Here is a 13,909-nt window from a genome sequence, read left to right as displayed (position 1 = left end):
ACAAAAAGCTGGAGTAACTCAGCAGGACAGGCAGCACCTCTGGAGCGAAGGAATGCGTGACATTTCGGGTCGAAATCCTTCAGGGTAGTTAGGGAAAAGGGAAACTAGACATATAGGCAATGATGTAGAGAGTCAAACAATGAATGAAAGATATACAAAAAAGTAACTTTGATAAAGGAAACAGGCCATTGTTAGCTGTTTGTTGGGTGAAAATGAGAAGCTAGTGCGTCTTGGGTGGGGAAGAGATAGAGCGAGAGGGAATGCCGGGGCTACCTGAAGTGAGAGAAATCAATATTCATACCACTGGGCTGTAAGCTGCCCAAGTGACATATGAGATGCTGTTCCTCCAATTTGCGTTTAGGACATAAAGGCCTGTGTGGGAATGGGAAGGGGAATTAAAGTGTCCAGCAACCGGGAGATCAGGTAGGTTCAGGCGGGCTGAGCGAAGGTGTTCCGCGAAACGATCGCAGAGTCTGCGTTTGGTCTCGCCGATGTATAAGAGTCCACATCTTGAACAACGGATACAGTAGTATAAGAAAATAACTGCAGATGCTGGTACAAATCGATTTATTCACAAAATGCTGGAGTAACTCAGCAGGTCAGGCAGCATCTCGGGAGAGAAGGAATGGGTGACGTTTCGGGTCGAGACCCTTCTTCAGACTGATGTCGGGGGTGGGACAAAGGAAGGATATAGGTGGAGACAGGAAGATAGAGGGAGATCTGGGAAGGAGGAGGGGAAGGGAGGGACAGAGGAGCTATCTGAAGTTGGAGAAGTCAACGTTCATACCACCGGGCCGCAAACTGCCCAGGCGAAATATGAGGTGCTGCTCCTCCAATTTCCGGCGGGCCTCACTATGGCACTGGAGGAGGCCCATGACAGAGAGGTCAGACTGGGAATGGGAGGGGGAGTTGAAGTGCTGGGCCACCGGGAGATCAGTGGCGTTAATGCGGACCGAGCGCAGGTGTTCAGCGAAGCGATCGCCGAGCCTGCGCTTGGTTTCGCCGATATAGATGACAACGGATACAGTAGATGAGGTTGGAGGAGGTGAAAGTGAACATCTGCCTGACCTGAAAGGGGACTGTTGGGGTCCCTGAACAGAGTCGAGGGAGGGGGTATGGGAAAAGGGGTTGCATCTCCAGGCTGCGGCTGCAGGGGAAGGTAGCTGGGGAGGGTTTGGGTGGGAATGGGAAGGATAATTAAAGTGTCCGGCAACCGGGAGATGTGTTGCTCATCCGTCGCCTGCCTGGGCATTGAGAGACAGACAGTGCGTCGCTGTGCACATCTTGCTGCAGTCCGGGGCCTACCCCTACCCCTCTGCGTCACTTCCTGCCGCCGTGATTGACGTACGAGCGCCCGGTGACGGTTGGTGCGGCGCGGCCCGGATGTCCCGCCCCCGGCGGCCATGTGGTGACCGGAGAGAGCGCGCGGCCAAGGACGCTCAACATGAAGTCCACAAAGATGAAGAAGGAGAAGCTGGACGACGACTTGGTGGCGGTGGAACCCGAGCCCGAGAAAACCTACGAGGACTTGGTGGCGAATGTCAATGCGATTGCGCAGCCGCTGGCATCGAGGAAGCTGAGCAAGAAGCTGTACAAATGCGTGAAGAAAGGTGAGGATCGGCGGCCGGCGGGAGGGAGGGCCCGGCGGGGAGGGGGGGGGGGAGGGGGGGGGATGCTGCCTGGCTGGGAAGGGGTCGGGCTGGGGAGGGGTGGTGGGGAGTGGGGACGGGGTGGGGGGAGCGAGGGCCCGTTGGGGGGGGGGGGAGCGAGGGCCCGGTGGGGGGGGGGGGGTGAGGTGGATGCTGCCTGTCGGGGTCGGGCTGGGGAGGGGTGGCGGGGATTGGGGACGGGGTGGGGGGCAGCGAGGATACTGGGGTGTTGGGGAAGTCTGGGGAGGGGTGGTGGGGATTGGGGAGGGGTGAGTGGATCTGGGGTTGGGAGGGATCTGGTGTTCGGGGCATCTGAGGAGCCAGAGTTGGGTGTGAGGAGCAGAGCGAGGCTGGGGTTGGCCCAGAGTTGGGAGTGAGATTGTGAGAATGCGGGATTTTTGAGCAGTGAGTGCTTGTTCAGGAGTGGAAATTATTGCACCTATTTGCTGAGGTGGAGGATATATGATGGGAGAGATCTGTCATGGATGTGTAGTAAGGAACTGCAGTTGTTGGTTTGCACCGAAGTTGGACACAAAATGCTGGTGTGACTCGGGAGGTTTGGCAGCGTCTGGAGAAAAGGAATAGGTCTGCGATAGGTGGGCTTGATTAGTGCGGGTGTCAGAGGTTATGGGGAGAAGGCAAGAGAATGGGGTTAGGAGGGAGAGATGGATCAGCCATGATTGAATGTAGACTTGATGGGCCGAATAGCCTAATTCTGCTCCTATCACTTATGACCTTATGAATTAGGGTTTGACAATGATGAAATCTAGTGGGAAGAAAGGTGGAGTATGGGAACAAGGTAAGGGAGGTGATGTGGAGAGATGGGGGTGAGAGCAGTGTCTGGATGATGGGCAGATGATGCAGATGGGGTAGAAGAAGCTGGGTGAGAGGCAGCAGTGTAGAGGGAAAGAAGGATGTATGAGAGGATAAGGATGGATGGAGGAACTGAAATTGGGGGCCTAGGTTACCTGAAATTGGAGAATTCAATATTCATGCCATCAGATTGTAGTTTACTGAGGCAGAATATGAGATGTTTCTCTGGCTTGCATTTGGCCTCATTTGGGCTGTGAAGAGGCCAGGACAAATAGGTCATTGTGGGAATGGGGAGGGGAATTAAAGTCATTTTAATTTTGCAGGTACTGCCTGACCTGCTGAATTCCCCCAACAGATTGTATTTTTGCTCAAGATTCCAGCATTTGTATTTGTCTCCCTCTTTCAATTTTAGCTTTTCAGAATTGGCATTTGTAGTGCTTGTTTATTCTACTTGTTGAAAGAAAAGTAGCTGCTGATCCAATGTAATGGATTTATATGTGAAATTATTCCAAGGGATAGGGAAATATGGGAGAGGTAGGTTTATTGTCTGTTGTATGGATATTCCAAGATCATTAGCCACATCTAATTCCATTTAATTTTCACTTCATTTTAGCTGCAAAAGTAAAGCAGATACGCCGAGGAGTGAAGGAAGTTCAGAAATTCATCAATAAGGGTGAAAAAGGGTGAGGATGAAGTTGAGTCTGTGTCCACTAATGCACATTCCTTTGCAACTCAGCAGTGGCCCTAGGGATTTGTTGACCTCCAATTTTCATGGCATAGAAACATAGACATAGAAAATAGGTGCAGCATTAGGCCATTCGGCCCTTTGAGCTTGCACTGCCATTCAATATGATCATGGCTGATCATCCAACTCAGTATCCCGTACCTGCCTTCTTTCCATACCCCCTGATCCCTTTAGCCACAAGGGCCACATCTAACTCCCTCTTAAATATAGCCAATGAACTGGCCTCAACTACCTTCTGTGGCAGAGAATTCCACAGATTCACCACTCTCTGTGTGAAAAAAACTTTCTCATCTCGGTCCTAAAAGACTTCCCCCTTATCCTTAAACTGTGACGTTCTGGACTTCCCCAACATCGGGAACAATCTTCCTGCATCTAGCCTGTCCAACCCCTTAAGAATTTTGTAAGTTTCTATAATTCCCCCTCAATCTTCTAAATTCCAGCGAGTACAAACCGAGTCTATCCAGTCTTTCTTCATATGAAAGTCCTGCCATCCCAGGAATCAATCTGGCGCTTTTTATTAATACTAAATTCTATCTGTTCCTCCCTCTTTCTGGATCTTTGATTCCCTAATATATTTGGGAGGTCAGTTGTGTCCCACTTTGGGATCGACTTATGGGATTGGGAAAGGAACATGTGAACGGGCTATCGGAAATTGTAAACTAAGTTCATTCCATTGGGCTGTAGGCTGCCCAAATGGATTATGAGGTGCCGTTCTCCGAGTGGAACAACTTCTTGCTTGCAAAATATTCAAAATTCCTTTCTACCTGTTTCACTGGTAATTCATAAGATGCATATTGTTACTGTGTATATTATTTGAGTTTTATGAAGTACATAACATAGTACTTATGCCCATAGTGGGCATACTGACCTGTTAAAAATCCAGCAGAAGGAATAAAATGGCATTTTGAGAAAACTTTCTGCTCATTTTATTGAATGGTATTCTGCTTACACTGTATTTTTCTGCCTGCAGGATAGTTGTATTAGCTGGTGACACAATGCCAATTGATGTTTATAGCCATCTTCCAGTTTTGTGTGAAGATAATAGCCTTCCGTATGCTTACATCCCTTCCAAAATGGTAAGATTTTTTTTGTCCTATAATACAAACATATTGATACTTTCAACAAGAGAACATACAGAAATCCTTGCAAATGACTGGGTAATTACTGTGGAGATCCAGCCCCAGCCAGATTCGATGAAATCAACAAATCAAATAATACATATACAAAGGATCAGTTCATTCCAAAGAGGAAGAAAGATTCTAAGGGGAGTAAGAGGCAACCGTGGCTGACAAGGGAAGTCAAGGACAGTATTAAAATAAGGGAGAAATAGTATAACATAGCAAAGATGGGCGGGAAGCCAGAGGATTGGGACTCTTAAAGAGCAACTGAAGATAACTAAAAAGGCAATACTACTAAGCCTCTTGTAAGTGAATTTATGCACCTGGTTGAGTCCTTCAATCTTACTCTACTTACCACTGGACCCACTCACCAGCTAGGCCATACACTCGACATAGTGTTATCGTCCGGTTTCCCAATCTGCAATATTGAAATTATTGAGGCTTGTTTGTCGGATCATAGCGCTATTAATTTTGATGCATCTCTGCCTTTCTCTCCCACTAAATCTCATCTCCCTGTTCTCCGAGGCTCTCATAGCTGCCCCCAACATCTGCACTATTGAGGCTTCTCCCCCCCCCCCCCCCATCTCAGCACTGAGGATCTCATCTCTTTATTTAATACCACTTGCTCTTCCATCCTGGATTCTGTTGCTCCTCTTAAAATGAAAAAGCCTAAGCCCAAAGGTCGGCCTTGGCTCAATGACACCACCAGAGCCCGAAGAAGGGAGTGCAGAAAATCAGAACAGAGGTGGAAATGTGATAAGCTTCAAATTTCCTTTGAAATTCTGAGAAACAATCTTCTTGAATACCAGGAAGCAGTAAAGTCTGCGAGAGAACAATACTTTTCCGATCTTATCTCCAAAAACTCTCATAATTCCAAGGTCCTATTTAGCACTATTACCTCTGTCATATGTCCCGCCCCCAGTACCAGCTTCGTTGGGTCCCCTGCTAAGTGCGAAGAATTCTCTAAATTTTTCACTAGCAAAGTTGAGAACATTAGAATGAATATTTCTCCTCCTACCCGTGACCTAGCTGTCTCACTGGTCTGTTCATCTAAATTGGATTGTTTCCAACCCGTCACTCTATCCTCCCTTGCAAAGCTTGTCTCCACTATGAAACCTGCAACCTGCCCCCTTGACGCGGTCCCCACTGCCCTTCTGAAGGATGTCATTGCAATAGCCGGTCCCAGCATCCTCTCTTATCATTCACAGTTCTCTGGCCACTGGCACTGTTCCAACCTGTTTCATACACGCGGTGGTCCAGCCCCTCCTGAAAAAAACTAATCTAGACCCCACCTTGCCTAGCAACTACAGACCCATTTCCAAACTGCCATTCCTGTCAAAAGTCCTTGAAACGGTAATTCTAAATCAATTACTGCCTTACCTACACCAAAATACCATCCTGGAAAGTTTCCAGTCAGGTTTCAGGGCCCACCACACCACAGAGTCTGCCTTGTTGAAGGTACACAATGACCTGCTTCTCGCCATCGACACAGGCGACTGTGCAATCTTGCTCCTTCTCGACCTCAGTGCAGCGTTCGATATAGTGGACCACATCGTCCTTATTGACCGTCTCCGGTACGGGGTTGGCGTTGATGGCACTGCTCTGAGCTGGTTCATTTCCTATCTCAAAAATAGGAGTTTCTCCATCAACATAGGCAATTATTCCTCTTCCACAGCTAGCCTCCCCTGCAGGGTTCCACAAGGCTCCATCCTAGGCCCCATTCTCTTCTCTCTATACATGCTCCCCCTCGGCCAAATCATTCAAAGGCACGGCATTTCTTTCCACTGCTATGCGGATGACACACAGCTTTAGCTCCCCCTGAAACCCAACAACCAGTCAAATTTAATCAGCCTCATGCACTGCCTTGAGGACATAAAATGTCGGATGGCACAGAACTTCCTTCAACTAAACGAGAGCAAGTCTGAGGTCATCCTACTCGCCCCCCCCCCCCCCCCCCCACCCCGACTCCATCAAAACGATAACAGGCAGCCTTGGAAGCCTGTCCTCCCTAGTCAAACCGCATGTTAAAAACCTTGGCGTGATATTTAACTCTGCATTAAAGTTTGACAAGCAAGTCAATGCTGTGGTAAAAGCCAGCTTCGTACCATAGCTAAAATCAAATCATTCCTCCAATATGACGACATTGAAAAAATCATTCACACGTTAATTTCCTTCCGCCTAGACTACTGCAACTCCCTATACACAGGGATCAGCCAATCATCCCTGTCCCGCCTGCAATTGGTCCAAAACGCTGCAGCGAGACTCCTGACGGGTACTCGTAAAAGGGACCACATTGCCCCGATTCTGGCCTCTCTCCACTGGTTCCCAGTACGGTACAGAATCAACTTCAAGCTCCTCCTATTCACATACAAAGTCCTAAACGGGCTTGCCCCCCCCCCCCCCCCCCCCATATCAAAAATCTTCTAACCCACCACTCTATCTCCAGGTCCCTCAGGTCGGCCGATTTGGGGCTACTCACTATCCCGCTGTCTAGGCTTAAGCTCAGGGGTGACCGCGCTTTTGCGGTTGCAGCTCCTAGACCACAGGTGTCAAACACAAGGCCCGCGGGCCGAATGCGGCCCGCCACGTCATTTTATGTGGCCCGCGAGAGCTTAATTGTCATTGGTCGTATATCTTTTAAGTTACAGACATATTTAACTTTCAAACTTTCATTTCTCAACACATTTTTCCAAGTTGCTGTGCGTCTGACGGCACGGCCTCTCCTCACTCGCTCCAACAAGATGGATGCCGTTAGCGGAGCCGCCCGCCCGCAATCACCGCCTCCCCTCTCCTCACTCCTCTCACTCTCTCCGCTCTCCAACACCTGGGGGACACTCCCGAGCAGGAGGGAGATGGTCGGACTGATGGTCCTCATCCTTCCCTTCTGTCCCTTCAACCCACGCACGGCGTCCTCGAGTCCCCGCTTCCACCGATGGCGACGTCGACGAGGGCCGCTGCCATCGACGGCTCGTCGCGACTTCAGACTGCGCGCCTCCCGCAGTGCCTCTCCCCCCGCTTCTCTCCCCTCCCTGCGTTCCCAGACCGGCCCCGCCGCCTCGAGTCGTCCCACCTCCGCTGCCCGACTCCAGTAGTCCGGGGCTCCCTCCTCCCTGCACGCTGGGTAAGTGCCTTTCGCCGCCAACGGCTCCACGGAGGGGAGGGGAGTGGACGTGGGGGCCGAGTGGGGGGAGGGAAGGGTGGGAGGGAGAGGAGGAGAGAGTGGGGGGGTGGGGGGAGGAGAGAGGTGGGGAAAGGGGGGGAGCGTGAGAGTGGGTGAGGGGAGAGTGGGACAGGGGAGGGGGACAGCGGGGGTGGTTGGGGGAAGAGAGAGTGGGGGTGGGGGGAAGGGCAACAGTGGGGTCAAGGAAGAGGGGAGAGTGGGGGGGGGTGGGAGGAGCAGAGAGGGGGTGGGAGGAGCGGAGAGGGGGTGTGGAGGGGTGATGGGGGGGAAGAGGGGTGGGGGAAGGGGGACTGGGGGTCAGGGAAGAGTGGGGGGGAAGCAAAGGGGGAGAAGGTGGGTGGGGAAGGGGACAGTGAGAGTGAGGGGAGGGGGTGGGGGAGGAGAGGGGCTGTGGGGGGTGGTGGTGGGGGGAAGAGAGGGGGTGGGAGGGAAGGGGACAGGGTAAGGGGAGAGTGGGGGGAGGAAAGGTAGGTGATGGGGAAGGGGACAGTGAGAGTAAAAGGGGGAGGGCGGGGGGGAGAAGAGAGGGAGTGGGGGGTGGGGGGAGGGGGATGGTGAGAATGCAGGTGGGGTGGGGGGGAGGGTAGGAGGGGGTGAGGGGGGGTGGGGAGGAGAGAATGGGGGGTGGGGGGAGGAGAGAGTGGTGGAATGGGGGGTGGAGGAGAGTGGGGGTGGGAGGGAGAGTGCTACTGGGGAGGAGGGGTGGGTGGAAGGGGATAGCAGGGGTGGGGGAGGAGGGGGTTTTGTTGGGGTTTGGGGAGAAGGGACAGTGGGGGTCAGGGAAGATGGGAGAGTGGGGGGTAGGGAGAGGAGGGATAAGGAGGATTGAGTAGGGGGTTGAGGATGCTACACCAATACAGGAGGGGCTTTGGGTCCAGGGCTCCTCGGTCACACCCTCTCACCTTCCCTGTACCGCCTTTAATTGCGCTCCCCCTCCCCTGGAGGAGCACGGCACCATAGTGAAGGAGAAAGAAGATGGCCTCTGGCAGGACGGTGTCAGAGGCTTGCTCTCCCCTTTCCCTTCCTCACCCACCTCCCCTCCTCTCCCCCCCCCCCCCCCCCCCCCCCCCCCGCCCCATTGAGATTCATTTTAATTTTTTTTAAGAGACAATTTATTTTAAAGAAAAAACGCGATGTCCCCAGGTCGCAATGGAAACCCTACGAGGAACGGGCCCAATTTGTCAATGTGCTTACATATATTTTTACATTTATGTTAATGCATGTACAATATTTGTTCATTTCAATAAATAATAATCAAATGCAGACAGTTATTTAACAATATGTTAAGGATTAGTTACAATTATACAGTCTTACAATTACAACCGGCCCTATGAGGGCAACCATAATGCTGATGTGGCCCGGGGTGAAAATGAGTTTGACACCCCTGTCCTAGACTGTGGAACAGCATCCCTCTCCCCATCAGAACTGCCCCCTCCATCGACTCCTTTAAGTCCAGGCTCAAAACCTATTTATACTCCCTAGCGTTTGAGGCCCTCTGAGGGGGCGCTGTGAACTGTTTATGTATGTGCTGTTATGTTTGTGTGCCATTGTATGTTCGTTTCTTAGTACCTGAACTGATGTACAGCACTTTGATCAACGTGGGTTGTTTTTAAATGTGCTATACAAATAAAATTGACTTGACTTGACTTGACTATTATGGGGAACAAGGAAATTGCAGACGAGTTGAACAGGTACTTTGGATCTGTCTTCACTAAGGAAGACACCAACAATCTCCCAGGTGTATTAGTGGACAGAGGTCCTAAGGTGATGGAAGAACTGAAGGAAATTCACATTAGGCAGAAAATGGCATTGGGTAGACTGATAAATCCCCAGGGCCTGGTGGTCTGCCTCCCAGGGTATTTAAGGAAGTGGCTCTAGAAATCGTGGACACATTGGTGAACATTTTCCAATGTTATATAGATTCAGGATCAGTTCCCGTGGATTGGAGGGTAGCTAATGTTATCCCACTTTTTAAGAAAGGAGGGAGAGAGAAAACGGGAAATTATAGACCAGTTAGCCTGAGTGGCGGGGTAGATGCTGGAGTTAATTATAAAAGAAGAAATTGCGGAACATTTGGGTAGCAGTAACAGGATCGTTCCGAGTCAGCATGGATTTACGAAGGGGAAATCATGCTTGACTAATATGGGATTTTTTGGGAATGTAACTAGGAAAATGGACAAGGGAGAGCCAGTGTACCTGGACTTTCAGAAAGCCTTTGATAAGGTCTCACATAGGAGATTAGTAGGCAAGATTAGAGCACATGGTATTGGGGGTAGGGTGCTGACATGGATAGAAAATTGGTTGGCAGACAGGAACAAAGAGGGATTAACTAGTCCCTTTCAGAATGGCAGGCAGTGACTAGTGGGGTACCACAAGGCTCGGTGCTGGGACCACAGCTATTTACAATATACCTTAATGACTTAGATGAAGGGACTAAGAGTAACATTAGCAATTTGCAGATGACACAAAGCTGGGTGGCAGTGTGAATTGTGAGAAGGATGCTGTGAGGATGCAGGGTGACTTGGACAGGTTGTGTGAGTGGGCAGATGCATGGCAGATGAGGTTCACTAGGTTAATAGAGCTCTTAAGGATAGCGGAGTCAGGGGGTATGGGGAGAAGGCAGGAACGGGGTACTGATTGAGAATGATCAGCCATGATCACATCGAATGGTGGTGCTGGCTCGAAGGGCCGAATGGCCTCCTCCTGCACCTATTGTCTATAATTCCCAGAATGGCGAGACTGTCGTATGTTGAAATACTGGAGCGACGAGGCTTGTATATGCTGGAAGTTAGAAGGATGAGAGGGGATCTTATTGAAACATAAAATTATGAAGGGATTGGACACGTTAGAGGCAGGAAACATGTTCCCAATGTTGGAGGAGTCCAGAACCAGGGGGCATGGCTTGAGAATAAGGGGTAGGCCATTTAGAAAGGAGATGAGGAACATCTTTTTCAGTCACAGAGTTGTAAATCTGTGGAATTCTCTGCCTCAGAAGGCAGTGGAGGCCAAATCTCTGGATGCTTTCAAGAGAGAGCTAGATAGAGCTCTTAAAGATAGCAGAGTCAGGGGGTATGGGGAGAAGGCAGGAACGGGGTACTGATTGTGAATGATCAGCCATGATCACATTGAATGGCGGTGCTGGCTCAAAGGGCTGAATGGCCTACTCCTGCGCCTATTGTCTACATAGGAAGGAACTATAGATGCTGGTTTAAACCAAAGATAGAATATGGTAAGTTGGAAATAAAAAATAATATTAGATAAAGCTGTGTGGTGTTCCATCAGCTTTCAGTAGGATTGTTTAACATGAATTAGGTGTACCTTAGCTTTTATTTCTTGCGTGCTTAGCTGCTGAATGAAACTGGAATGCAAATTATTGTTGGAAATCAAGAACTTTTATTTAGTCGATTGCAACACAAATACTGAAGTATTCCGATTATCAGATGAGGTAGCTGGTGCTGTGCTGTTATGTTTCCAGAGGTGACTGGATTATTAAGTTTAAATGAAATTTGTGTTTTTGTGTAGGATTTGGGAGCTGCTGCAGGAACCAAACGACCAACGTGTGCAATATTGATCAAACTTCATGAAGAGTATAAGGAATCATACGCTGAATGCTTAGATGAAGTGCAGTCACTGCCCCAACCTGTATGAAGAAATGTTTCAGCAATGTTAGTCTTTTCTACTACTTACATTGACATTGAATGCATTGTTAGTAGTGCACAGGAATAATTTGTAATATGACTTTTCTTTTCTGTCAGTGCCAGCTGCAGAATTCATTTCAATGCTAATTTTATATATTTGAAAAATGTACAGATGTTATTTGATTTGTCTTTTTTGGAAATCTGATTTAAAACATGTATAGCAAATAAATTGTGTTTTTATCATATTGATTTCCTACCTTTTGTTTAATTTGAGATATCAATCAAAATCCCAGGGCCATTTTTGGATTTGGTGGATGAGATTGTGTTTATACAGGAATACAGAGCTTTATTTGTCATTTGGTACCGAGGTACCGAACGAAATTACATTGCAGTCACACACAAAAAAAAAGAACACAAGACACATGACCCCAACACAAACATCCATCAAAGTGACTCCAAACACCCCCTCACTGTGATGGAGGCAACAAAACTTCCACTCTCTTCCCCACGCCCACGGACAGACAGCTCGTCCCCGACCGACCCGCACAGTCCCCGCAATGGGATGGAAGTCCCCGCGGCCGAGCCGCACCGGGCGCTGAAAAGTCCCGCGGCCGAGCCGGGCGATTGAAGGCCCCGCGACCGAGCTGTATCGGGTGCTGAAACGTCCCGTGACCGAGCCGGGCGATGGAAGGCCCCGCGGCCGTACCGTGCGCTGCTAAGTCCCACGGCCGAGCCGTACCGGGCGATGTTAGGTCCCGCGGCCGAGCCGCACCAGCGATGTAAAGTCCCGCGGCCTAGCCGCACCGGGCGATGTTAGGTCCCGCGGCCGAGCCGCACCAGCGATGTAAAGTCCCGCGGCCTAGCCGCACCGGGCGATGTTAGGTCCCACGGCCGAGCCGCACCAGCGGTGTAAAGTCCAGCGGCCGAGCCGCACCGGGCGATGGAAGGTCCTGCGGCCGAGCTGCGCCTGGCGCTGAACCGTCCCACGACCGCGCTGGGCGATGTTAGGTCCCGCGGCCGAGCCGCACCAGCGATGTAAAGTCCCGCGGCCTAGCCGCACCGGGGAATGTTATCCCCTAATCACATCAGCAATTAGAATCAATCTCAATGATAAGATCTTCACAGAAATTTAGGCAAGCTAACAGTGCTTGACAAGACAGATTCATGTCCATAGCAAACTTGTTCCTCTTAAAAATTAGCATCGTTTCCTTTGTTATCATTTTCAGCACAAGATCCATAACTAATATAAGATGGAATGAACACATTAGAGCCCTCACATTGACCCTTGTTTTTTTAGATGGAATAGCATATAGACTTTAAGTTACTTAATTGATATCAATGGCTATTTATCTTGGGTATGATGTTTGCAAATGTCTTTAATAAAAGAACCTGAATAATATTTGTTCTTATTTTCAGCCAATGTGTAAATAAATTAATTATTGGTTTATTTCATATAACCTACATTCTGTAAGTAATTTTTATTCCTCAGATTGCATTCCAATAAAGTATTGGAAATGGGATGACAACAAAACTACGTTCAGAGATTTTCATGGGCATATTTTGTTTTAGTTAAAAGACACTGTGACGCTGTATGGTGGTCTTGTTATTTGCCCAACAATGGTAGTACCATCAACAAATTTAATGGTGGTGTTGAGCTGTGGCTGACTATACAGTCATGAGTGCAGAGAGACTAGAGCAGGGTACTGAGCACACTGTTCAAGATGCTCCTTTGTTGATGATTATTGAGGGGGAAGTGTTGTCAATTCATACTGATTGCATTCTGACAAGGATCAAGGAAGATATTTGGTAAACTCCCTAATAGTGAAAGGTGAGAAGAGAAGCCAGTTCAGGTGTTTCTCCACCTCAGTTACCAAAAGTAAGGTGAGATAAAGGATGCCAAGTTAAAGGAACCTTGGATGATGAATGAGGTTGTAAATTCCTTTTTAAAAGGCAGCATATGTAATGTTTAGGAAGATGAAATCAGACATGGCCTTTAAGGAATATAAAGGATAGAACTCAAGCAGCGAATTTGGGGCAGAAGGACACATGAAAGATGGGCAGAAGACACTGAGCACTGCAGTCTTGAGTAAAAAGCAAACTGCCAGAGAAACTCAGCGGGTCAGGAGCATCTGTGGAAGGAAATGGACAGATAATGTTTTTTGGTCAGGATTCAGAATTAAAATGTCCTTGGTAAGTAGAATTAAATGGAATCCCAAGGCATTTTATACAAATGTTAAAAACAAGAGGGTAACCAGGGAGGGATGAACCACTCCCAGATAAAGGAGGGAATTTGTGCTTGGAGTCTGGATGTAGAAAGATTCTAGGGGGTGAGTCTCAGTAGTGAAGCTAATGGAGAGAATTCTTCAGGACTAAATTTATTCCCATTTGGAAAAGAAGTCAGCATGGTTTTGTGTATAGCAGGTCGTGTTATACTAACCTGATCAAGTATTTTGAGGAGGTGACAAAGTTGACTGATGAGGGTGGGATGATGAATGGTGTCTCCATGGACTTTAGTAAGGTATTTGATGAAGTGCCCAATGCTAGGCTGATCCAGAAGATTCGGATGCACGGGAAGGACAATATTCAGGCTGGAGGTCTATGTTCAGTGGAGTTGTGCAGGGAACTTTGCTGTTTGTGATGTATATAAATAACGTGGAAATAAATGTAGATGGCTTTGTTGATAAGTTTCAGATTGACACCAAGCGTACTGGGGTCACTGAGGAAAGCTGTCAAAGTATACAGCGGTACATAGATTGGCTACAGAA

The 13,909-nt window shown here is 48.8% G+C and overlaps 1 protein-coding gene across 1 annotated transcript; it reads left to right on the top strand.

Moving 5' to 3' along the window:
* The first annotated feature begins 1,342 nt into the window (after positions 1-1,342).
* On the top strand, positions 1,343-12,515 carry nhp2 (NHP2 ribonucleoprotein homolog (yeast)). Its single transcript, XM_078418266.1, has 4 exons — positions 1,343-1,610; positions 3,076-3,145; positions 4,178-4,283; positions 11,029-12,515. The coding sequence occupies exons 1-4, from the start codon at positions 1,445-1,447 to the stop codon at positions 11,152-11,154; spliced, it is 468 nt and encodes a 155-aa protein (XP_078274392.1). The 5' UTR covers positions 1,343-1,444; the 3' UTR covers positions 11,155-12,515.
* The last annotated feature ends 1,394 nt before the right edge of the window (positions 12,516-13,909 follow it).

This window comes from Rhinoraja longicauda, chromosome 21 (assembly GCF_053455715.1).
Source record: "Rhinoraja longicauda isolate Sanriku21f chromosome 21, sRhiLon1.1, whole genome shotgun sequence".
Taxonomy (NCBI): Eukaryota; Metazoa; Chordata; class Chondrichthyes; order Rajiformes; family Arhynchobatidae; genus Rhinoraja; species Rhinoraja longicauda.
Note: the sequence above shows the minus strand (reverse complement) of the source record. Positions and strands in the feature narration are given on the sequence as shown.

Coding starts and splice junctions, on each gene's coding strand:
- nhp2 (XM_078418266.1), top strand. CDS start 1,445: ATGAAGTCCACAAAGATGAAGAAGGAGAAGCTGGACGACGACTTGGTG. Junction 3,146..4,177: donor ATCAATAAGGGTGAAAAAGG/GTGAGGATGAAG, acceptor TTCTGCCTGCAG/GATAGTTGTATTAGCTGGTG. Junction 4,284..11,028: donor CTTACATCCCTTCCAAAATG/GTAAGATTTTTT, acceptor GTTTTTGTGTAG/GATTTGGGAGCTGCTGCAGG.